Source organism: Oncorhynchus gorbuscha, unplaced genomic scaffold (genome assembly GCF_021184085.1).
Source record: "Oncorhynchus gorbuscha isolate QuinsamMale2020 ecotype Even-year unplaced genomic scaffold, OgorEven_v1.0 Un_scaffold_3245, whole genome shotgun sequence".
Taxonomy (NCBI): Eukaryota; Metazoa; Chordata; class Actinopteri; order Salmoniformes; family Salmonidae; genus Oncorhynchus; species Oncorhynchus gorbuscha.
In genome coordinates, this window is record NW_025747542.1 from 1 (window position 1) to 25,407 (window position 25,407).

The window sequence follows — 25,407 nt, forward strand, 5'->3', positions numbered from 1 at the left end:
TGAATTTGGGGACAGTCACACATCTGACAATGCAGTAAACAGAGGTCTATTTGTCAAAAGTGGTGCCCTAAGTGCTACTCAGAATCACTCTTCCTTCTGTGACCAGGCTCTGGTCTGTTTAGACTGCAGCATTTGGCTACTTCAAAAGTACTCTGTGTTTTACTGCTAAAACCATGCATGCAGACCTTAAAATAAGGGTTGGTGGTTTTCTCCTCATGACTTAAGGGCTGCGAACGGATGCAGAGGAAACAAAAGAACTAAATGAATCAAAGGGTAGGATGATAAAACAGGGCCAGATGACAGCTCGTTGCTTGGACAAGCTCCACTTATTATCGTTGTATTGCTATCAGGGCCAAACTTTCCATTACGTCACAGTGTAGGAGGACAGCCCACTCTGGCAGGGGTTCTTTGACCACAGGACTCTAGCAGGGCCACGGCTCTAGAGATGGGGGACTCTCTCCTCCCTCTCCTCTCCTCTTCAATCCCACTTCCTCGTTGTTCAACAAGAACTCTCTCCCTCCTGCTCCTCCCTTAGTTCTAGCCCTCTTATATTCCTCCCCCAAGAGACATGACCCCCTTCTCTTCTTTTTTAACATCGCCATGGCAACAGCACATCACTTAAACTTCGATGCTGCTTTGGAAGGAGACCCGTAACGGGACTATTGTAAACTCCACAGAGACACACTAGAGAAATGATGTTGGAATTCGGGAGGAGAAAAGCTGTGTCAGGTCGTTCTGCCCCACACTGTAAATCTGAAGACATTACCATACTGTCAGATGGTTGCCCTGTGCGGTTGACTGTTCTACTGCCATGGATTTTTAAATATAGTCCTTATAGATGTGTAGAAGCCTAGACTATGTTGAGCCATCCTCGCTGTTACATGTTGGAGAAGACATTACCATACTGTCAGATTGTTGCCCTGTGCGGTTGACTGTTCTGCTGCCATGGATTTTTAAATATAGTCCTTATAGATGTGTAGAAGCCTAGACTATGTTGAGCCATCCTCGCTGTTACATGTTGGAGAAGACATTACCATACTGTCAGATTGTTGCCCTGTGCGGTTGACTGTTCTGCTGCCATGGATTTTTAAATATAGTCCTTATAGATGTGTAGAAGCCTAGACTATGTTGAGCCATCCTCGCTGTTACATGTTGGAGAAGACATTTGATAAATGGAAGCTTCAATCAGTGCTTACTTTTCTAAATGTATTTTTATTTAACTAGGCAAGTCAGTTAAGAACAAATTCTTATTTATAATTCCGGCCTAGGAACAGTGGGTTAACTGCCTTGTTCAGGGGGAGAACGACAGATTTTTACCTTGACAACTCAGGGATTTGATCTTGTTAACCTTTCGGTTACTAGTCCAACACTCTAACCAGTAGGCTACCTACCGGCTGCCCCTTTACTAAAGACTTAATCTGTATATAGCCTCGCTATTGTTATTTTACTGCTGATCTTTCATTATTTTTTACTTTTATTTCTTACTTTATTTTTGTATTTTTCTTAATAACTGCATTGGTGGTTATGGGCTTGTAAAGTAAACATTTCAAGTCAACACCTGTTGTATTCAGCGCATGTGACAAATACAATTGTATTTGATTTGATCTCGAACACAGAACCAAATAGAACCTGTTCTATTGACTGTGTGTTTCAGCAGGACTCCATTACCCTGTTCTATTGATCAGCAGGATTCCATTACTCTGTTCTATTGACTGTGTGTTTCAGCAGGATTCCATTACTCTGTTCTATTGACAGCAGGATTCCATTACTGAACCTGTTCTATTGACTGTGTGTTTCAGCAGGATTCCATTACCCTGTTCTATTGACTGTGTGTTTCAGCAGGATTCCATTACTCTGTTCTATTGACTGTGTGTTTCAGCAGGATTCCATTACTCTGTTCTATTGACTGTGTGTTTCAGCAGGATTCCATTACCCTGTTCTATTGACTGTGTGTTTCAGCAGGATTCCATTACCCTGTTCTATTGACTGTGTGTTTGATTCCATTACTCTGTTCTATTGACTGTGTGTTTCAGCAGGATTCCATTACTCTGTTCTATTGACTGTGTGTTTCCAGGATTCCATTACTCTGTTCTATTGACTGTGTGTTTCAGCAGGATTCCATTACTCTGTTCTATTGACTTTGTGTTTCAGCAGGATTCCATTACTCTGTTCTATTGACTGTGATTCCATTACTCTGTTTGACTGTGTGTTTCAGCAGGATTCCATTACTCTGTTCTATTGACTGTGTGTTGTGTGTTTGACTGTGTGTTTCAGCAGGATTCCATTACTCTGTTCTATTGACTGTGTGTTTCAGCAGGATTCCATTACCCTGTTCTATTGACTGTGTGTTTCAGCAGGATTCCATTACTGTGTTCTATTGACTGTGTGTTTCAGCAGGATTCCATTACTCTGTTCTATTGACTGTGTGTTTCAGCAGGATTCCATTACTCTGTTCTATTGACTGTGTGTTTCAGCAGGATTGCATTACTCTGTTCTATTGACTGTGTGTTTCAGCAGGATTCCATTACTCTGTTCTATTGACTTTGTGTTTCAGCAGGATTCCATTACTCTGTTCTATTGACTGTGTGTTTCAGCAGGATTCCATTACTCTGTTCTATTGACTGTGTGTTTCAGCAGGATTCCATTACCCTGTTCTATTGACTGTGTGTTTCAGCAGGATTCCATTACTCTGTTCTATTGACTTTGTGTTTCAGGATTCCATTACTCTGTTCTATTGACTGTGTGTTTCAGCAGGATTCCATTCTGTTCTATTGACTGTGTGTTTCAGCAGGATTCCATTACCCTGTTCTATTGACTGTGTGTTTCAGCAGGATTCCATTACCCTGTTCTATTGACTGTGTGTTTCAGCAGGATTCCATTACCCTGTTCTATTGACTGTGTGTTTCAGCAGGATTCCATTACCCTGTTCTATTGACTGTGTGTTTCAGCAGGATTCCATTACTCTGTTCTATTGACTGTGTGTTTCAGCAGGATTCCATTACCCTGTTCTATTGACTGTGTGTTTCAGCAGGACCATTGTTCTATTGACTGTGTGTTTCAGCAGGATTCCATTACTCTGTTCTATTGACTGTGTGTTTCAGCAGGATTCCATTACTCTGTTCTATTGACTGTGTGTTTCAGCAGGATTCCATTACTCTGTTCTATTGACTTTGTGTTTCAGCAGGATTCCATTACTCTGTTCTATTGACTGTGTGTTTCAGCAGGATTCCATTACTCTGTTCTATTGACTGTGTGTTTCAGCAGGATTCCATTACTCTGTTCTATTGACTGTGTGTTTCAGCAGGATTCCATTACCCTGTTCTATTGACTGTGTGTTTCAGCAGGATTCCATTACTCTGTTCTATTGACTGTGTGTTTCAGCAGGATTCCATTACCCTGTTCTATTGACTGTGTGTTTCAGCAGGATTCCATTACTCTGTTCTATTGACTGTGTGTTTCAGCAGGATTCCATTACTCTGTTCTATTGACTGTGTGTTTCAGTTAGGATTCCATTACTCTGTTCATTCTTGTCTGTTCTATTGACTGTGTGTTTCAGCAGGATTCCATTGTTCTATTGACTTTGTGTTTCAGCAGGATTCCATTACTCTGTTCTATTGACTGTGTGTTTCAGCAGGATTCCATTACTCTGTTCTATTGACTGTGTGTTTCAGCAGGATTCCATTACCCTGTTCTATTGACTGTGTGTTTCAGCAGGATTCCATTACCCTGTTCTATTGACTGTATGTTTCAGCAGGATTCCATTATCCTGTTCTATTGACTGTGTGTTAAACCACATCTTGTGTGTGCACTGTCCAGCCTCTGTCACAAGAGACTCCAGGGTATTGGGAAGCAGCATTTGGTGTGGGAGTGTTTAGTTTACCCATGGAGCCTTCGTAGTTCTCAGACTCTGTACTCAGGAAGCTGTTGACCTTCTTGACAGCAGCCACCTGGACCTCTAAGTCAGCCAGGTTCCTCACCACCCAGTTCAGGTAGTTGGTCACCTGGGTAACGGGAGGTAAACACAATATATATTTAATCCATGTTCTATGAAGTGTCCTTACTAGGTATAGAAATAATACTATTATTAATAACACTATTAATTATAATAATTGTTATTATTATTATTGTAATAAGTCTGAGTGGGAGTCTTTTTGCCCATTGCCTTGGACAATATGAGGTAAACCAAAGGTATTTAATGGTTGAGAAGAATACATAAAGGCTGATCAGTCAGAAGAGAAGGAGAAGAGTCGTGGAAGGGCCATGCTCTCTGAGGAGTGATAAGCCTACAGAAAACAGTACTGTTACAGTACAAACAAAGATGGATGCTGAGGACAATACAGCTTCTATTGTTTCACATCTACTGGCAGTGGGAGAGGAAGGACTGTCAACAACACTCCTCTCATTAATGTGACTGATGCAGTCCTTCTCTGTACAGTTCCATAAATATTCTACTGAATATGTTGTCTAAACACTTGCTGCCTTGACATCTTGTAAATATAACTGCAATCAGATCCAGGTGAATAAGGGCTTGTTCCTAAAAAGATTCTCATTTGATGAAGTTGATCCTGTATGTTGTTTCTGTTCTGTAGGTATATTCATGTTTGTGTGACATTGGGGAGACGTTGTGTCACGGCTTCCACCGAAGGTAGTTCCTCTCCTTGTCGGGCGGCGCCGGCGTCTACATTGGGGAGACGTTGTGTCACGGCTTCCACCGAAGGTAGTTCCTCTCCTCGGCGCCGGGCTCTACATTGGGGAGACGTTGTGTCACGGCTTCCACCGAAGGTAGTTCCTCTCCTTGTTCGGGCGGCGCTCGGCGTCTACATTGGGGAGACGTTGTGTCACGGCTTCCACCGAAGGTAGTTCTTCTCCTTGTTCGGGCGGCGCTCGGTGTCTACATTGGGGAGACGTTGTGTCACGGCTTCCACTGAAGGTAGTTCCTCTCCTTGTTCGGTCGGCGCTCGGCGTCTACATTGGGGAGACGTTGTGTCACGGCTTCCACCGAAGGTAGTTCCTCTCCTTGTTCGGGCGGCGCTCGTCGTCTACATTGGGGAGACGTTGTGTCACGGCTTCCACCGAAGGTAGTTCCTCTCCTTGTTCGGGCGGCGTCGGCGTCTACATTGGGGAGACGTTGTGTCACGGCTTCCACCGAAGGTAGTTCCTCTCCTTGTTCGGGCGGCGCTCGGCGTCTACATTGGGGAGACGTTGTGTCACGGCTTCCACCGAAGGTAGTTCCTCTCCTTGTTCGGCGGCGCTCGGCGTCTACATTGGGGAGACGTTGTGTCACGGCTTCCACCGAAGGTAGTTCCTCTCCTTGTTCGGGCGGCGCCGGCGTCTACATTGGGGAGACGTTGTGTCACGGCTTCCACCGAAGGTAGTTCCTCTCCTTGTTCGGCGGCGCCGGCGTCTACATTGGGGAGACATTGTGTCACGGCTTCCACCGAAGGTAGTTCCTCTCCTTGTTCGGCGGCGCCGCGTCTACATTGGGGAGACGTTGTGTCACGGCTTCCACCGAAGGTAGTTCCTCTCCTTGTTCGGGCGGCGCTCGGCGTCTACTAGTCTTCACCGATCCTTTTGTCCTTTTCTGTTCGTTTTCTCTTTGCTTTTTTTCACACCTGGTTTCATTTGCCTTCATTTCTGTGTGTATAATTACCCCTGTTGCCTGCCTAGGTTTGTGCGGGATTATTCGTGTGATGTGGCTCGTTAAGGTTGATGTTGCTCGTTAAGGTTGATGTTGCTCGTTAAGGTTGATGTGGCTCGTTAAGGTTGATGTTGACGTTGCTCGTTAAGGTTGATGTGGCTTGTTAAGGTTGATGTGGCTCGTTAAGGTTGATGTGGCTCGTTAAGGTTGATGTGGCTCGTTAAGGTTGATGTTGCTCGCTAAGGTTGATGTGGCTCGTTAAGGTTGATGTGGCTCGTTAAGGTTGACGTTGCTCGTTAAGGTTGATGTGGCTTGTTAAGATTGATGTGGCTCGTTAAGGTTGATGTGGCTCGTTAAGGTTGATGTTGGTTAAGGTTGATGTGGCTTGTTAAGGTTGATGTGGCTCGTTAAGGTTGATGTTGCTCGTTAAGGTTGATGTGGCTGTTAAGGTTGATGTGGCCTTAAGGTTGATGTGGCTCTAAGGTTGATGTTGCTCGTTAAGGTTGATGTGGCTTGTTAAGGTTGACGTTAAGGTTGATGTTGCTCGTTAAGGTTGATGTGGCTTGTTAAGGTTGATGTGGCTGTTAAGGTTGATGTGGCTTGTTAAGGTTGATGGTCGCTAAGGTTGATGTTGCTCGTTAAGGTTGATGTGGCTTGTTAAGGTTGATGTGGCTCGTTAAGGTTGATGTTGTCGTTAAGGTTGATGTGGCTCGTTAAGGTTGATGGGCTGCTAAGGTTGATGTGGCCTCGCTAAGGTTGATGTTGCTCGTTAAGGTTGATGTTGCTGCTAAGGCTGATGCTTCGTTAAGGCTGATGTGGCTTAAGGTTGATGTGGCGTTAAGGCTGATGTGGCTAAGGCTGATGTTGCTCGTTAAGGCTGATGTGGCTCGTTAAAGGCTGATGTGGCTCGTTAAGGTTGATGTTGCTAAGGCTGATGTGGGCTAAGGCTGATGTGGCTCGTTAAGGTTGATGTGGCTCGTTAAGGTTGATGTTGCTCTAAGGTTGATGTGGCTTGTTAAGGTTGATGTGGCTGTTAAGGTTGATGTTGCTCGTTAAGGTTGATGTGGCTTGTTAAGGTTGATGTTGCTTGTTAAGGCTGATGTGGCTGATGCTTGTTAAGGTTGATGTGGCTCGTTAAGGTTGATGTTGCTCATTAAGGCTGATGTGGCTTGTTAAGGTTGATGTAAGGTTGTTGATGTGGCTTGTTAAGGTTGATGTGGCTCGTTAAGGTTGATGTGGCTCGTTAAGGTTGATGTGGCTTGTTAGGCTTGATGTGGCCTCGTTAAGGTTGATGTTGCTCGTTAAGGTTGATGTGGCTTGTTAAGGTTGATGTGGCTCTTAAGGCTGATGTGGCCTATTAAGGTTGATGTTGCTCGTTAAGGTTGATGTTGCTCGTTAAGGTTGTGCCTATTTTGTTTCCACGTATTATACCAAGTGTGTATATATTTAGGAGCGTTGTTTTTCCCTCCTTCCGTGAATAACTGGTTTCTCGGTTGTCAAGGGCGTTTGTTTTTTGTTATTGTTCCTGACCTGCATGTTTGTGGACTTGCCCATTAAATAACACATCTCGGACATCTCTGCTCTCCTGCGCCTGACTCCTTCACCTGCCTCTACACACAGCCGTGTAACACGTTGACTCACTGTAAGCGCGTAGGTCAGGCCTAACCCCACCATGCTAGAGGGAAGGTTCTTGCCAGAGCTCCATATTGAGGCTACTGCTGCTGTTAACACAATGACAGCACCCAGGTAGTCCTGAGAGAGAAAGAGTCAGATAAGATAGTTAGAGGGAGAGAGAGAGAGAGAATTTGAAGTTGTGAATTCAACACAGCATTTAGCTTTAATCTCAAAAAGTAATTTATTCTAATTGTGCAGCTCAGTGTGATAAGAAACCAGGGAGTATTGTGTTGAATACTCAGTAATATACCATTAGTATTACAATAGTCCCATATCTTATTAATAATGTCATGGTTGAATCATGGACATGAATGTTCTCTCACCGTTCTGACCTCCAACCAGCGGTTGGCAGCAGAGAGGAACAGGTAGGCTGTGTTGTTGGTATCTGTCAGCTCCAGCATCTTCTGCTTGAATCGAGATTCATGTCTGAAGAACAAATGGAAAATAAATATAGCTAATACCTACCAGATGATTTCCCATGTGACCAGGTTTGAACCCGGCGTCTCTAGACTGTGTTCGTCCGCACGTCTCCAGGTCCCAGTCCTGGTTATGGTTCATAGAACCATCTCCGGTAGACAAACACTGAAGTGGGATTGTTTCAGGACTGGACTATGGTGCCTGATGATGGGAGTTGGACCATGGCTGCTACATAGCTAAGTGACATCTAACATTGAACCAAGAGAGAAAGAGAGAGAAGCCACAGTGCTGCCAAGATGAGGAAGTCTTCAGGGAGGAAGAGGCTATCTGAGGGGTAGTAACCGTGAGAGCTGTTTAATGTTGAATTACCACGATTCTGGGGAAAAGGAGGAATGTTCGTGAACTGTTTGGAGTGGGATTCATGTCATTCTGGATCAAGAGAAAGATTTGGGTTTGTGATGTCCTCCTTCCTCCATGAATGAATGGTTCTGGATGGGTTGGAAGACTCCTAGATGGGATTCAAGTTGTTCACACTAATATAACATCTACGCAAAGGAATTAACCTCCAGTGTCAACAAATCCACCACTTTGTTTCGAGTTTCGGATCGCTAAGTACAGTGTTACTGCCTTCCTAAAACCTATAAGTGCTTCTTGAGTATGTTGTGTAACGATGCTCTGGGCGAAATTTCCACTCTGTCACACGTGTGTGTGCGTGTGTGTGTGTGTGCCTGTGTGTGTGCCTGTGTGTGTGTATGGTACACTGGCCTGAATGCTCGGATGGTGGTGAGTCCCTCTGCAGTCTCAGAGAAGTGGCAGAGCAGAGGAAGCTGGGTGGAGTCATCTAAGTCCTGAAGGTCCCTGAGAGAGAAAATGAAAAAAGTCTGGACAATGTGGAAACAGAGACGAAAAGCATAGAATAACACAATGACAGCACCCAGGTAGTCCTGACAGAGAGAGACAGATAAGATAGTTAGAGGGAGAGAGAGAGAGAATTTGAAGTTGTGATGCTGTTGTGATACTGTAAAAGGAAACTACATTGAGCTGAAATGGACCAGGTCTGCCCAGTGAACTCACTTTGAGGCGACCCGGAAGTACTTCTGTATAAAGTAGAAGGACACAGCCAGAGGAACCAGAGCGATGAGGAAGCTTGGGGTGACGAACGCTATGACCCCGATGGCTGACAGGCAAAGCAGAGTGGAGCGGGTCAAAGACTCCAGGGTAGGAGGGATGTGCTGGAGAAAGGGATAGAGAGAGAGAGAGGGGGAGAGAGAGAGAGCGAGGGGGGTAGAGAGAGAGGGGGGGGAGGGGGAGATAGAGAGAGAGGGGGGAGAAAGGGGGGATAGAGAGAGAGAGAGGGGGAGAGAGAGGGGGGGAGAGGGGGAGATAGAGAGAGAGGGGGGAGAAAGGGGGATAGAGAGAGAGAGAGAGGGGGATAGAGAGAGAGAGAGAGAGAGAGAGGGAGGGAGGGAGGGAGGGAGGGAGGGAGGGAGGATAGGAGATAGTATCATGTCAGTGCTACATTTCTGTCGTCCTCTTTAACAATCTGAGGTCACCTGAGGGACGTAATATAATGACGTGGGACATTGACTCAACAATGGAGTCGGATGTGGATTTGAACCAGCGACCACTTGGTTACTGTCTTAACCACTAGGGTACTTTACCCTAATACTCCTGACTGAAATAAGTCAACAGATCAATCTACTGAGGGTGAACATCCTTTTCAGAATCACCTGATCTATTATGTTGGTGTCAGCCGAGAAACGGTTCAGGATCTGGCCCAAGGGGGTCACGTCAAAGAATCTGAGAAGAGATTCCAAATATATATTATGTCAAATATTAGTCTGAAAAATATATAAAATGTGATTTAAAAAAATTATTAATAAATTATTCAACACATTCTTTCTGGTTCAACTATTCAGTTTCCTTCTATTTCAACACGGATGATGTCATAAAGAGTATAAGAATCTGTAGGTGAGGTGTGTCGTGGGTACCTGATAGGTGAGATGTGTCGTGGGTACCTGATAGGTGAGGTGTGTCGTGGGTACCTGATGGGTGAGGTGTGTCGTGGGTACCTGATAGGTGAGGTGTGTCGTGGGTACCTGATAGGTGAGGTGTGTCGTGGGTACCTGATAGGTGAGGTGTGTCGTGGGTACCTGATAGGTGAGGTGTGTCGTGGGTACCTGATAGGTGAGGTGTGTCGTGGGTACCTGATAGGTGAGGTGTGTCGTGGGTACCTGATAGGTGAGGTGTGTCGTGGGTACCTGATAGGTGAGGTGTGTCGTGGGTACCTGATAGGTGAGGTGTGTCGTGGGTACCTGACAGGTGAGGTGTGTCGTGGGTACCTGATAGGTGAGGTGTGTCGTGGGTACCTGATAGGTGAGGTGTGTCGTGGGTACCTGATAGGTGAGGTGTGTCGTGGGTACCTGATAGGTGAGGTGTGTCGTGGGTACCTGATAGGTGAGGTGTGTCGTGGGTACCTGATAGGTGAGGTGTGTCGTGGGTACCTGATAGGTGAGGTGTGTCGTGGGTACCTGATAGGTGAGGTGTGTCGTGGGTACCTGATAGGTGAGGTGTGCCGTGGATACCTGATGGGTGAGGTGTGTCGTGGGTACCTGATAGGTGAGGTGTGTCGTGGGTACCTGACAGGTGAGGTGTGTCGTGGGTACCTGATAGGTGAGGTGTGTCGTGGATACCTGATGGGTGAGGTGTGTCGTGGGTACCTGATAGGTGAGGTGTGTCGTGGGTACCTGACAGGTGAGGTGTGTCGTGGGTACCTGATAGGTGAGGTGTGTCGTGGGTACCTGATAGGTGAGGTGTGTCGGGTACCTGATAGGTGAGGTGTGTCGTGGGTACCTGACAGGTGAGGTGTGTCGTGGGTACCTGATAGGTGAGGTGTGTCGTGGGTACCTGATAGGTGAGGTGTGTCGTGGGTACCCGATAGGTGAGGTGTGTCGTGGGTACCTGACAGGTGAGGTGTGTCGTGGGTACCCGATAGGTGAGGTGTGTCGTGGGTACCTGATAGGTGAGGTGTGTCGTGGGTACCTGATAGGTGAGGTGTGTCGTGGGTACCTGATAGGTGAGGTGTGTCGTGGGTACCTGATAGGTGAGGTGTGTCGTGGGTACCTGATAGGTGAGGTGTGCCGTGGATACCTGATGGGTGAGGTGTGTCGTGGGTACCTGATAGGTGCGTGGATGATCTTGTTGAGCAGGTTGTGGTGCAGGTTGGTAGCAGCAGACAGACCCAGGAACTCCACAGTCAGAGAGGTGATCAGACACAGGGCTATCCCCGCTCCACACAGGATGATAAACACTGGCACATAGTAGGAGTCAGGCAGACCAGCCTAGTAACCACATAATACACCACAAAGACACATAGTAGGAGTCAGGCAGACCAGCCTAGTAACCACATTATACACCACAAAGACACATAGTAGGAGTCAGGCAGACCAGCCTAGTAACCACACAATACACCACAAAGACACATAGTAGGAGTCAGGCAGACCAGCCTAGTAAACACATTATACACCACAAAGACACATAGTAGGAGTCAGGCAGACCAGCCTAGTAACCACATTATACACCACAAAGACACATAGTAGGAGTCAGGCAGACCAGCCTAGTAACCACACAATACACCACAAAGACACATAGTAGGAGTCAGGTTGACTAGCCTAGTAACCACACAATACACCACAAAGACACATAGTAGGAGTCAGGCAGACTAGCCTAGTAACCACATTATACACCACAAAGACACATAGTAGGAGTCAGGTTGACCAGCCTAGTAACCACATTATACACCACAAAGACACATAGTAGGAGTCAGGCAGACCAGCCTAGTAACCACACAATACACCACAAAGACACATAGTAGGAGTCAGGTTGACCAGCCTAGTAACCACACAATACACCACAAAGACACATAGTAGGAGTCAGGTTGACCAGCCTAGTAACCACATTATACACCACAAAGACACATAGTAGGAGTCAGGTTGACCAGCCTAGTAACCACACAATACACCACAAAGACACATAGTAGGAGTCAGGTTGACCAGCCTAGTAACCACACAATACACCACAAAGACACATAGTAGGAGTCAGGCAGACCAGCCTAGTAACCACACAATACACCACAAAGACACATAGTAGGAGTCAGGTTGACCAGCCTAGTAACCACATTATACACCACAAAGACACATAGTAGGAGTCAGGTTGACCAGCCTAGTAACCACACAATACACCACAAAGACACATAGTAGGAGTCAGGTTGACTAGCCTAGTAACCACACAATACACCACAAAGACACATAGTAGGAGTCAGGCAGACCAGCCTAGTAACCACACAATACACCACAAAGACACATAGTAGGAGTCAGGTTGACTAGCCTAGTAACCACACAATACACCACAAAGACACATAGTAGGAGTCAGGCTGACCAGCCTAGTAACCACACAATACACCACAAAGACACATAGTAGGAGTCAGGCAGACCAGCCTAGTAATCACATTATATACCACAAAGACACATAGTAGGAGTCAGGCAGACCAGCCTAGTAACCACACAATACACCACAAAGACACATAGTAGGAGTCAGGCAGACTAGCCTAGTAACCACATTATACACCACAAAGACACATAGTAGGAGTCAGGCAGACCAGCCTAGTAATCACATTATATACCACAAAGACACATAGGAGTCAGGTTGACTAGCCTAGTAACCACATTATACACCACAAAGACACATAGTAGGAGTCAGGTTGACCAGCCTAGTAACCACACAATACACCACAAAGACACATTCGGTCAGATATCAGGATTTCAACAGGCCTTACTCACTTCCACTAACACTGAGTACTGGTTGTGAAAGGTGTTCATATCTCACCACTGAGTTTGTCCGATTGAGAAGACACCTGCTGCAGAGGCATTGACAAAGTCTCCTGTAACATTTCCAAAGTCTGGGGCATATCCATGAGGCATTAGCAGTCCCATTGACTGGGCCATCGCCATTAGCAGTCCCATTGACTGGGACATTGCCTTTAGCAGTCCATTCGGCCAGCCAGTAGTCGATGGCGACCATGACGGAGTGTTTCAGCAGCTTGGAGAAGACCATGAGGAAGACCATGAGGAAGCCACCAGAGGACAGGTACTGCCAGCACACCCTCCACGGGATCTTAGAGCGCCGACTGGTGGTCGTCGACATGTTGTCGTCCTCTTCCTCCTCCTCTTCCTCCTCTGTCAGGGACGAGAGAATGAGTGATTATTGTCATATGTCGTAATAGAACTTAACTTGTATGAGAGACAGTGTTTGACAATGCATTTCACCTTCTTCGTCATCGTCGACCTGGTTCTTGGCCTCTCTGGAGTAGAAAGCTCTTCTCAGGGTCTTCCTCTCCAGAGCAGTCTGACAGTTATCAATCTCAGTGTCCTGCAGTACAGATACAACTGTTGTTAGGTTGGTTGGCAGGTAAATTAGCTACACATTACAGAGCAGAGGAGGCTGGTGGGAGGAGGTATCGGACGACAGGCTCATTGTAATGGCTGGAATAAATGCAATGGTCAAACACGTTGTTTCCATGTGTTGGCTCCATTCCATTTATTCCATACCAGCCTTTACAATGAGCTCCTACACGTCCTCCTATAACTCCACCCACCAGCCTCCTCTGTTACAGACCGTCTGTCAGTAGGAGAGTAAAGAAGTGAATATGACCTTCTCTAGTTCCTGGTCCTGTCTGTTCATCAGGGTCTTCCAGTGTTCATACAGTTCTACATCATGAGTCTGAATGTCCTTCAGAGTGCCTTCCCTCAGCACTGAGCCATCCTTCATGGCTATGATCTGGGACACAGAGAGAACCGTGTAAAATCAGGACCCTTATAAACAAACCATCTCAGGGTAGGAATGCTGATCTAGGATCAGGTCCCCCCGCCCGTCCGTGTCATACTCTTTATTATGATCGAAAAGGAAAAACTGATCCTGTATCAGCAGCATTCCTACACTAAGATGCTTTATGAATACAGTCCCAGTGCAAACGGTGGAGAGGAATTCACAGCAGACTGTTGAGATGCTCACCCAGTCAGCGTGGATGAGGTACTGCAGTTTGTGTGTGACCAGGACCACGGTGCGTTTATCATCCTGTAGGAACTTCAGGATGCCCTCCTGCATCAGGTGGTCACTCAGGTGGATGTCCAGCGCTGAGAACGGGTCATCCTGAGGGTAAAGGTCAGAGATCAGGGGTCAGAGACAACATGGACGATCCAATCAGATCAGAGCGTATCGGAGTGAAAGACTGTGGATTCAATGATGTTTTTTTTAACAGGAGATCATCCTCTATTCATATTAAGTTACAGCACGTTTAATTCACAGGTCTCAGATGACCTCAGAACATACAGTCAATCAAACCTAGTTCCCAGAGGACCCCGGAACCTGAATAAACACCAATGTATTACCATAGGATGACTTAGTCTTTATACTGTACAGCACTGAGACACGTAAACAGTCCTGAGGACAGAAGGTCTGAGATCATCAGTCACAGCATGATAGACACCTCATTAGGAGACAAGACGTCATAGAGACGTACTTAGCTAATAGTTGTTGCTTCTAGCTGGGTGTTCACTCTGCAGTCCCACTGTGTATTAATACAGCACTTTAGAGTGCGATTTCCTTAATTGGCACATTTGTCAGTGTGAGCTGAGCTACGTATGGAGGAACGTGCCCGGTCCTATCCCACGACAGCCAGAGAGGCTGTATCAGGGGCGGAGGTTAGACATCTAATTAACAGTTGCCACAAGAAATGATGTGGGAACACAAACAGATGAGGACATCACACAGGAGTAGGAAGAAATGGGATGTAGATGTACATAGAGTTGTCTGTAGCAGCGAGAGACGGGAAAGTGTGTCTGTGTACATGTGTGTGTGTGTGTGTGTGTGTGTGTGTGTGTGTGTGTGTGTGTGTGTGTGTGTGTGTGTGTGTGTGTGTGTGTGTGTGTGTGTGTGTGTGTGTGTGTGTGTGTGTGTGTGTGTGTGTGTGTGTGTGTGTGTGTGTGTGTGTGTGTGTGTACGTGTGTGCGTGTGTGTGTGTGTGTGTGTGTGTGTGTGTGTGTGTGTGTGTGTGTGTGTGTGTGTGTGTGTGTGTGTGTGTGTGTGTGTGTGTGTGTGTGTACGTGTGTGAGTGTGTATATGGCTAGCCAGGCCAGATGGCAGAGCAGAGGGATGCCTGTAAACATGGTATGGTTACAAGAGAGGCCTGCGGACAGAGATCCATCCCACCTGCTGCTCCTCCCGTTCCCATACAGAGGGAGGCTGGCTGGCCCTCCCTGGATCTCCCTGGCTGCCTCTGAAATCACACCCTATTCCCGATATAGTTCATCCTTACTCACACACTGTCCCAAAAGCAGTGTACTGTTTAGGGAATAGAAAAGAGTGTCCCTGTCTTTGGCTCTATTTGGCTCTCCCTGGAACACGTAGAGAACACCCTAGAACACCTAGAGAAGAGAACACCCTATAATACCTAGAGAACACCCTAAAACACCTAGAGAAAACACCCTAAAACACCTAGAAAACCCAGAGAACACCCTAGAGCACAGAAAACACTGTGGAACACCTAGAGAACACCCTAGTACACCCTAGAACACCTAAAGAACACCCTAGAACACAACGAGAACACTCTAGAACACCCTGGCTCTGTCTGACTATTCTGAGAAGCCATCCTTGAGGGAGAGCTTCCAGCCTCTTCCAGTGAACTCAACAGGAAATGGATCTTCTATTGAAGTCAATAGATAAAGCACTTTATCATTCATTGACTCACCAGGAAGACGATGTTGGTGTTCTGGTAGAGAGCCCGAGCCACACATATCCTCTGTCTCTGGCCTCCACTCAGGTTGATCCCCTGGGACAAAAACACACTGTTAAGAAGAGTAGCCAGGTACACAAGGAATCTGACACAAATCACTGTTCACTACAAGTTATTGGTATAATATGTCATTGTTTCTGAGGTAAGAGATGGGGCTTGTGCTTAAAAAGATGAGAATAGACAGTGATAAAAAAACACAATAATACTGAGGTGATTATAATAATGTACCCTCTCTCCGATCTCCGTCTGGTCTCCGAAGGGCAGGAGGTCTACATCAGGCTGCAGGGAGCAGGCGTCAATCACAGTCTTGTATCTGAGACACACAGCAGGGCATCAGACTGACAACACCCTCTATTAAGACACAGTTAGAAACATGGCTGCCTTGGAAACTAAGGTATTCAGGAAAACAGTCCTCATTAGAGAAGAGATATAAGCCAGCATCAGCCTCAAGAAGCATCAAGAGTGATAGCAATCTGATGGACCATCTAATTAGTGTCATTAAAAGTACATCTCAGCTGATGCAAGAACAAGTGAATTAACCAAACACAAACATTGGTCTAGTCTTAATTACATTGATGAATGGTGTTGAGGAGCAGCAGATAATACACTAGAGAAGAGTAGAGTAGAGTAGAGTAGAGTAGAGTAGAGTAGAGTACAGTAGAGTATAGTAGAGTAGAGTAGAGTACAGTAGTAGAGTAGAGTAGAGTACAGTAGAGTAGAGTATAGTAGAGTATAGTAGAGAAGAGTAGGGTAGAGTAGAGTAGAGTACAGTACAGTACAGTACAGTAGATTAGAGTACAGTACAGTATAGTAGAGGACAGTACAGTATAGTAGAGTACAGTAGAGTAGAGTAGTAGAGTAGAGTAGGGTAGAGTATAGTAGAGTACAGTAGAGTAGAGTAGAGTAGCGTAGAGTAGGGTAGAGTAGGGTAGAGTACAGTAGAGTAGAGTATAGTAGTATAGTATAGTAGAGTATAGTAGAGTACAGTAGAGTATAGTACAGTACAGTAGATTAGAGTACAGTACAGTATAGTAGAGTACAGTAGAGTAGAGTAGAGTAGGGTAGAGTATAGTAGAGTACAGTAGAGTAGAGTACAGTAGAGTAGAGTATAGTAGAGTATAGTAGAGTATAGTAGAGTAGAGTACAGTAGAGTATAGTAGAGTAGAGTAGGGTAGAGTACAGTAGAGTACAGTAGAGTAGAGTAGGGTAGAGTACAGCAGAGTATAGTAGAGTACAGTAGAGTAGGGTAGAGTACAGTACAGTACAGTACAGTAGATTAGAGTACAGTACAGTATACTAGAGGACAGTACAGTATAGTAGAGTACAGTAGAGTAGAGTAGGGTAGAGTATAGTAGAGTACAGTAGAGTAGAGTACAGTAGAGTAAAGTAGAGTAGAGTAGGGTAGAGTACAGTAGAGTACAGTACAGTATAGTAGAGGACAGTACAGTAGAGTAGAGTACAGTCGAGTATAGTAGAGTACAGTACAGTAGAGTAGAGTACAGTAGAGTACAGTACAGTATAATAATAATATAATATATGCCATTTAGCAGACGCTTTTACAGCAGAGTATAGTAGAGTACAGTAGAGTAGGGTAGAGTACAGTACAGTACAGTAGATTAGAGTACAGTACAGTATAGTAAAGTAGGGTAAAGTAGAGTAGGAGAGGAGAGTACAGTACAGTAGAGTAGGTTAGAGTGCAGTACAGTACAGTACAGTAGAGTAGGTTAGAGTAGAGTAGAGTAGAGGAGAGGAGAGTACAGTAGAGTAGGTTAGAGTAGAGTACAGTACAGTACAGTAGAGTAGAGTAGGTTAGAGTAGAGTAGAGGAGAGTACAGTAGAGTAGGTTAGAGTAGAGTACAGTACAGTACAGTAGAGTAGAGTAGGTTAGAGTAGAAAAGAGTAGAGGAGAGTACAGTAGAGTAGTTAGAGTACAGTACAGTAAGTTAGAGTACAGTTTAGTACAGTACATTACAGTACAGTAGGTTAGAGTAGAGTACAGTACAGTAAGTTAGAATACAGTTTAGTACAGTACAGTACAGTACAGTAGGTTAGAGTAGAGTCGAGTAGAGTACAGTACAGTAGGTTAGAGTAGAGTACAGTACAGTACAGTAGGTTAGAGTAGAGTAGAGGAGAGTACAGTAGAGTAGGTTAGAGTAGAGTACAGTAGAGTAGGTAAGAGTACAGTACAGTACAGTACAGTATGTTAGAGTAGAGTAGAGTAGAGAAGTGTAGAGTAGAGGAAAGTACAGTACAGTAGATTAGGGTAGAGTACAGTATAGTACAGTAGAGTAGAGGAGATGAGAGTACAGTAGAGTAGCTTAGAGTACAGTACAGTACAGTACAGTACAGTACAGTACAGTACAGTACAGTACAGTACAGTACAGTACAGTACAGTACAGTACAGTACAGTAGGTTAGACTAGAGTTAAAGTAGAGTAGAGTAGAGTGGAGTAGAGTACAGTAAAGTAGAATAGAGTGGAGTAGAGTACAGTACAGTAAAGTAGAGTAGAGTGGAGTAAAGTAGAGTAGGGTAGAGTAAGGTAGAGTAGAGAGTGGTGTTTTACCTCTGTTTGTTGAAGGGACTGCCAAACGTGATGTTATCCTCCACGGTGGCATTCAGCAGCCAAGACTTCTGGGTAGCGTAGCCCACAGAGTACCTGTTCTTACTGAGGCATTATGGGAAATGGAGGCAGAAGAGAGAGAGAGAGCTCAAACTACAAACATGGAGGTAGGGGAGGGGGTAATCTTTGAGATGTCAACATTGAGGCACATCAAGCGGTGAGTGGGGGAAGTGGGTTTAGGTTTCTAACACAGGTTAATGATGAGCTGGAAGAGTTGAACCAAAATAACAACAATGTGCTGGGAGTCCAGTTTGTTGATCTTGTTGGATGTGCAGCAGAACTACCCAAAGAACTACCCAAAGGATATGCTTGAGGATAAGAGCATTATGTATCTGAAGGCACAGTGCTTTGTGTACCAACGTGTACCAGTGTTCCCACCACCATATGTTAGCCTTAGCTGTTATTAATGGCTGAGTAATTGTACGATATAAGAGAAAGAGAGAATGAAGACGTTAGCTATGGGTCATGCACACTAACCAGGATTTTGGTCTCTTTGTGTACTGTATTCCTATTGTCTCCTGTTGAAAACATACTGTGAATGTGAATCCACAGTGTCAAAATATATCTCTATCCCTTTAACTGCCTTTTCAGTCAGTTACTTCAGACCCAGACTCCCAGCATGGAAGCACACAAACACTCCACGACTCACTCCACGACTCACTCCACGACTCACTCCACGACTCACTCCACGACCAGCTAGTAACAACTCAATGATCACCATGACTGAGGAATGGAGGGGTTGAGGGAGGGATATAGGGAATGATGGCAGGGGAAGGCGAGGGATTGAGGGAGGGATATAGGAAATGATGGCAGGGGAATGGAGGGATTGAGGGAGGGAGGTAGGGATAAAGGAAATGATGGCAGGGGAAGGGAGGGATTGAGGGAGGGAGGGAGGGATAAAGGGAATGATGGCAGGGGAAGGGAGGGATTGAGGGAGGGAGGGAGGGATATAGGGAATGATGGCAGGGGAAGGGAGGGATTGAGGGAGGGATATAGGGAAATGATGGCAGGGGAATGGAGGGATTGAGGGAGGAGATAGGGATAAAGGAAATGATGGCAGGGGAAGGAGGGATTGAGGGAGGGAGGGAGGGATAAAAGGAATGATGGCAGGGGAAGGGAGGGATTGAGGGAGGAGGGATATAGGGAATGATGGCAGGGGAAGGGAGGGATTGATGGGAGGGATATAGGAAATGATGGCAGGGAATGGAGGGATTGAGGGAGGGATAAAGGAATGATGGCAGGGGAAGGGAGGGATTGAGGGAGGGATAAAGGGAATGATGGCAGGGGAAGGAGGGATTGAGGGAGGGATAAAGGGAATGATGGCAGGGGAAGGGAGGGATTGAGGGAGGGATATAGGAAATGATGGCAGGGGAATGGAGGGATTGAGGGAGGGATAAAGGGAATGGTGGCAGGGGAATGGAGGGGTTGAGGGAGGATATAGGGAATGATGGCAGGGGAAGGAGGGAGGGAGGGATATAGGGAATGATGGCAGGGGAATGGAGGGATTGAGGGAGGGAGGGAGAGATAAAGGAAATGATGGCATGGGAAGGGAGGGATTGAGGGAGGGAGGGAGGGATAAAGGGAATGATGGCAGGGGAAGGGAGGGATTGAGGGAGGGAGGGAGGGATATAGGGAATGATGGCAGGGGAAGGGAGGGATTGAGGGAGGGATATAGGAAATGATGGCAGGGGAATGGAGGGGTTGAGGGAGGGATAAAGGGAATGATGGCAGGGGAATGGAGGGAGGGAGGGATATAGAGAATGATGGCAGGGGAAGGGAGGGATTGAGGGAGGGATAAAGGGAATGATGGCAGGGGAATGGAGGGAGGGATATAGGGAATGATGGCAGGGGAAGGGAGGGAGGGATATAGGGAATGATGGCAGGGGAAGGGAGGGATTGAGGGAGGGATAAAGGGAATGATGGCAGGGGAAGGAAGGGATTGAGGGAGGGATAAAGGGAATGATGGCAGGGGAATGGAGGGAGGGATATAGGGAATGATGGCAGGGGAAGGGAGGGATTGAGGGAGGGATAAAGGGAATGATGGCAGGGGAAGGGAGGGATTGAGGGAGGGATATAGGGAATGATGGCAGGGGAATGGAGGGATTGAGGGAGGATATAGGAAATGATGGCAGGGGAATGGAGGGAGGGAGGGATATAGGGAATGATGGCAGGGGAAGGAGGGATTGAGGGAGGGATAAAGGGAATGATGGCAGGGGAAGGGAGGGATTGAGGGTGGGATAAAGGGAATGATGGCAGGGGAAGGGAGGGCTTGAGGGAGGGATATAGGGAATGATGGCAGGGAAGGGAGGGATTGAGGGAGGGATATAGGAAATGATGGCAGGGGAATGGAGGGATTGAGGGAGGGATAAAGGGAATGATGGCAGGGGAAGGGAGGGATTGAAGGAGGGATAAAGGGAATGATGGCAGGGGAAGGAGGGATTGAGGGAGGGATAAAGGAATGATGGCAGGGGAAGGGAGGGATTGAGGGAGGGATATAGGGAATGATGGCAGTGGAAGGGAGGGATTGAGGGAGGGATAAAGGGAATGATGGCAGGGGAAGGGAGGGATTGAGGGAGGGATATAGGGAATGATGGCAGGGGAAGGAGGGATTGAGGGATGGATATAGGGAATGATGGCAGGGGAAGGGAGGAGGATGGAGGGATATAGGGAATGATGGCAGGGGAATAGAGGGATTGAGGGAGGGATATAGTGAATGATGGAGGGATATAGGGAATGATGGCAGGGGAATGGGGAATGACGGCAGGGAATAGAGGGATTGAGGAAGGGATATAGGGAATGATGGAGGGATATAGGGAATGATGGCAGGGGAATAGAGGGATTGATGGAGGGATATGGGGAATGACGGCAGGGGAATAGAGGGATTGATGGAGGGATATGGGGAATGACGGCAGGGGAATAGAGGGATAGAGGGAATGATGGAGGATATAGGAATGATGGCAGGGAATAGAGGGATTGAGGGAGGGATATGGGGAATGACGGCAGGGGAATAGAGGGATTGAGGGAGGGATATAGGGAATGATGACAGGGGAATAGAGGGATTGAGGGAGGGATATAGGAATGATGGAGGGATATGGGGAATGACGGCAGGGGAATAGAGGGATTGAGGGAGGGATATAGGGAATGATGGAGGGATATGGGGAATGATGGCAGGGGAATAGAGGGATTGAGGGAGGGATATAGGGAATGATGGAGGGATATGGGGAATGATGGCAGGGGAATAGAGGGATTGAGGGAGGGATATAGGGAATGATGGCAGGGGAAGGGAGGGATGGAGGGATATAGGGAATGATGGCAGGGGAAGGGAGGGATTGAGGGAGGGATATAGGGAATGATGACAGTGGAAGGGAGGAAGGGGGTGACGGCAGGGTCCCTTCAGAGGAAGTTTAAAAAGGGGTACCTCCTGGTTTCTTCAAAAGACCCGTCCGTCTCAAAACAACTGCAAGTCACGTTCAATGTGTTAGAGTCTGTACAGCCAGATAGACACAACCACCTCGACTTCAACTTCCTTAACACATGAAGAGCTGAACCGCACGCGCGTGTGTGTGTGTGTGTGTGTGTGTGTGTGTGTGTGTGTGTGTGTGTGTGTGTGTGTGTGTGTGTGTGTGTGTGTGTGTGTGTGTGTGTGTGTGTGTGTGTGTGTGTGTGTGTGTGTGTGTGTGTTTGTGTTTGTGTGTGTCTGTGTACAGAGTCGCGTATGTGTGTTCAAACGTAAATCTAGCAGAAGTGTCCTTACAGTAAAGCCCTAAAACTGTGTATCGGGGCGAAGACATTTGGACAGAGAGCCAAGAGTCAATTTAATCCAGCTTTATCTACAGAATGACCTCCCTCAACAGTGCAGGCATACTGTCATGATACTGTCATTGTCTCAGGCCCAGGACACTGTCTGTTCTAATGGTGTTATGGCTTCTCCTAGAATGATGTAGGTCTACATGAGGGTGGGTGGGATTCAGTGGGGATAACAGCATCTGCTTAATCAACCATTCTCAACCCAGTCCCTGGGGCCACTAGTCCTTTCACATATTTGGTGTATATTCAAAACTAGCCTAAATGATTCAACAAGTCAACTAATAGCCAACTGACTTAAGTGTTGAGACCTAAATGATTCATATTGTCAATTAATAGCCAACTGACTTAAGTCTTGAGACCTAAATGATTCATATTGTCAATTAATAGCCAACTGACTTAAGTGTTGAGACCTAAATGATTCATATTGTCAACTAATAGCCAACTGACTTAAGTGTTGAGACCCAAATTATTCAACTTGTCAACTAATAGCCAAATGACTTAAGTGTTGAGACCTAAATGATTCACATGGTCAACTAATAGCCAAATGACTTGTAAATGTAGAATGTACTGTACAGGGTTGAGATGGGAAGAGTAAACCCGAGGGAGAAAATACCTGTTGGCCTCGTGCAGCATCTCACTCACAGGCAGTCTGATTTAGATAGAAAACAACCACGACAGAAGAAGACAGAACACAGACAAGGCTGAGGTTAGTGTCTACGGCCCGTGGTGACTACCTGTCCTGCTATGGTACTGACTGGCACCTTCGTTAGCTCACATTAGAGTGGACTTGATTTGGAAAGGTCAATTTCATTTTTGGATTACTGCTAAGAAGAGCAGCCGTTATGGTTCTAAACAGATTGAGGAGACATAGTGGTTCTAATGGTAACTGTGGTGCACCATCAGCATCATAGAGAACTTTAAAGAACTATATGGACCATGTTTCATAGCAGTGTATGAAGGGAGAGAAGTGTTTAATAGATTGGTAGGGTATATTACAGCTTATTAACAGGCTGGGACTTAATGGAGAACAATCAAATCAACAGTTACTAAACCTACAACAAACTAATACCACTGTTTTCATTCAGTCCAAATGAAAACCTTCCGGTCTGAAGTGTATTATTCACTCAATAACCCAAACAAATACTTAACCCAATCCAATCTAATTCAATTATACAATTGAACACTTCCTGGACACGTAATCACGCTAACTCCCAGCCAATATGTCGTTGGCAAGAAAATGCTGCAACGCCCAGTTCGTTAGCAATCAGCATGGTGTCTGTTCTTCCGCTCAGGTTTCAGTCTAAATGCTAATGCTATGAATGCTAATGCTATGAATGCTAATGCTATGAATGCTAATGCTATGAATGCTAATGCTATGAATGCTAATGCTATGAATGCTAATGCTATGAATGCTAATCAGAGATCCATCTCCAGAACATCACAGATGACCAAATCTTAATTTGACATTAGAGTACATTAATGTGAGTGCAGATCTCAAATTAAGATTTGGCCCTAGGAGATGGACATACATTTTCTGTTTGGTTGTAAAAATATGAATAACAGAAAAATGTGAAGACAGAGAGTTGAAAATGGAAAGGTCCAGTTTTATAAGTGATGGTGACTGTGAGGTTGTGTTATAGAGATGAGTAGATAGATAAATGATGTTAGACAGTCAAAGTTCAGGCAAAGCTGTCATCAGCAAGCAGACAGTGAGCGATGTACAGAGAGACAGAGGAGCAGCCAGCTCTCCTTCCATAGCAACCACAGCCACAGAGACAGACACAGGAAGGACAACACACAGGACCAACAAGATGGAGGGTGGAATGGCTTCTTATTCCACAGATGAAGGCTTTGATTAGCATTGGTGGAGAAGCACAGCTAGTCAACTCTAGAAAGACACGACGACCCAAAACGAGACTGAGAGGGATAAAGAGGAAATGAGATGTGTATCCATCTGGGTCTTTGAGTGGACCTCAGCATGTTCAGTACCTGATAAAGACGAGGACCCCAGAGATTTACACCCTATTATAGACCTTCTAACATGTAGCTTATGCCGGTTGGTACCACTCACTTGCTCCAGTAGACCTTTCCACTGAGGGTCTGCATCTCTCCCAGCATGGCCAGCAACAGGGACGACTTCCCACAACCCACCTGGCCCACGATCATGGTCAGCTGACCTGGAGATCAGACACAGGACAAGAAGACACTATATAAAGGTAAGAAGACACTATATAAAGGTAAGAAGACACTATATAAAGATAAGAAGACACTATATAAAGGTAAGAAGACACTATATAAAGGTATGAAGACACTATATAAAGGTATGAAGACACTATATAAAGGTATGAAGACACTATATAAAGGTAAGAAGACACTATATAAAGGTAAGAAGACACTATATAAAGGTAAGAAGACACTATATAAAGGTAAGAAGACACTATATAAAGGTAAGAAGACACTATATAAAGGTAAGAAGACACTATATAAAGGTAAGAAGACACTATATAAAGGTAAGAAGACACTATATAAAGATAAGAAGACACTATATAAAGGTAAGAAGACACTATATAAAGGTAAGAAGACACTATATAAAGGTAAGAATACACTATATAAAGACACTATATAAAGTAAGAAGACACTATATAAAGGTAAGAAGACACTATATAAAGATAAGAAGACACTATATAAAGTTAAGAAGACACTATATAAAGGTAAGAAGACACTATATAAAGGTATGAAGACACTATATAAAGGTATGAAGACACTATATAAAGATAAGAAGACACTATATAAAGGTATGAAGACACTATATAAAGGTATGAAGACACTATATAAAGGTAAGAAGACACTATATAAAGGTATGAAGACACTATATAAAGGTATGAAGACACTATATAAAGGTATGAAGACACTATATAAAGGTAAGAAGACACTATATAAAGGTATGAAGACACTATATAAAGGTATGAAGACACTATATAAAGCATTAGAGAAAACAGATTGTTCTATGTCAATCTGACATTGATAATGTCTGTTACAGCCCTGGTTAAAGCTTAAAAGTAGGACAGGATATTGGGATATCTTTACACTCTCAATTTAGATCAGTCATGTTTCCACATCAGTGGAGGCTGGTGGGAGGAGTTAAAGGAGGATGGGCTCATTATAATGGCTAGAATGGAGAATTAATTGAACGGAGTCAATCATGTAGTTTCCATACGTTTGATACCGTTCCATTTATTACATTCCAGCCATTATAATGAGCCTGTCCTCCTATAACTCCTCCCACCAGCCTCCACTGTTCCACATATCCTACATAACACATCTACTCCCTCAGCTGCAGCAAATAGTGGACTACCAGGACCAGCCTATCCTGTTTGTCTTAGCTGTCATATCTTACGGGCC

At 45.4% G+C, this 25,407-nt stretch overlaps 1 protein-coding gene across 1 annotated transcript in view; it reads right to left on the minus strand.

Moving 5' to 3' along the window:
- Positions 1–3,785: 3,785 nt before the first annotated feature.
- The window catches only part of LOC124027453 (ATP-binding cassette sub-family C member 9-like), a gene marked incomplete at its 5' end in the record, with an annotated part of 44,675 nt that continues 23,053 nt past the window's right edge, over positions 3,786–25,407 (minus strand). The window contains 17 exons of the mRNA XM_046339877.1: positions 3,786–4,001; positions 7,280–7,390; positions 7,636–7,738; positions 8,495–8,587; positions 8,804–8,961; positions 9,460–9,529; positions 10,907–11,068; positions 12,699–12,963; positions 13,054–13,156; positions 13,439–13,564; positions 13,799–13,936; positions 15,534–15,614; positions 15,807–15,891; positions 18,142–18,243; positions 21,617–21,655; positions 22,619–22,654; positions 24,077–24,182. Of these exons, the coding sequence (XP_046195833.1) occupies positions 3,786–4,001; positions 7,280–7,390; positions 7,636–7,738; positions 8,495–8,587; positions 8,804–8,961; positions 9,460–9,529; positions 10,907–11,068; positions 12,699–12,963; positions 13,054–13,156; positions 13,439–13,564; positions 13,799–13,936; positions 15,534–15,614; positions 15,807–15,891; positions 18,142–18,243; positions 21,617–21,655; positions 22,619–22,654; positions 24,077–24,182 (1,994 nt within the window). The remainder of the gene's footprint in view (positions 4,002–7,279; positions 7,391–7,635; positions 7,739–8,494; positions 8,588–8,803; positions 8,962–9,459; positions 9,530–10,906; positions 11,069–12,698; positions 12,964–13,053; positions 13,157–13,438; positions 13,565–13,798; positions 13,937–15,533; positions 15,615–15,806; positions 15,892–18,141; positions 18,244–21,616; positions 21,656–22,618; positions 22,655–24,076; positions 24,183–25,407) is intronic.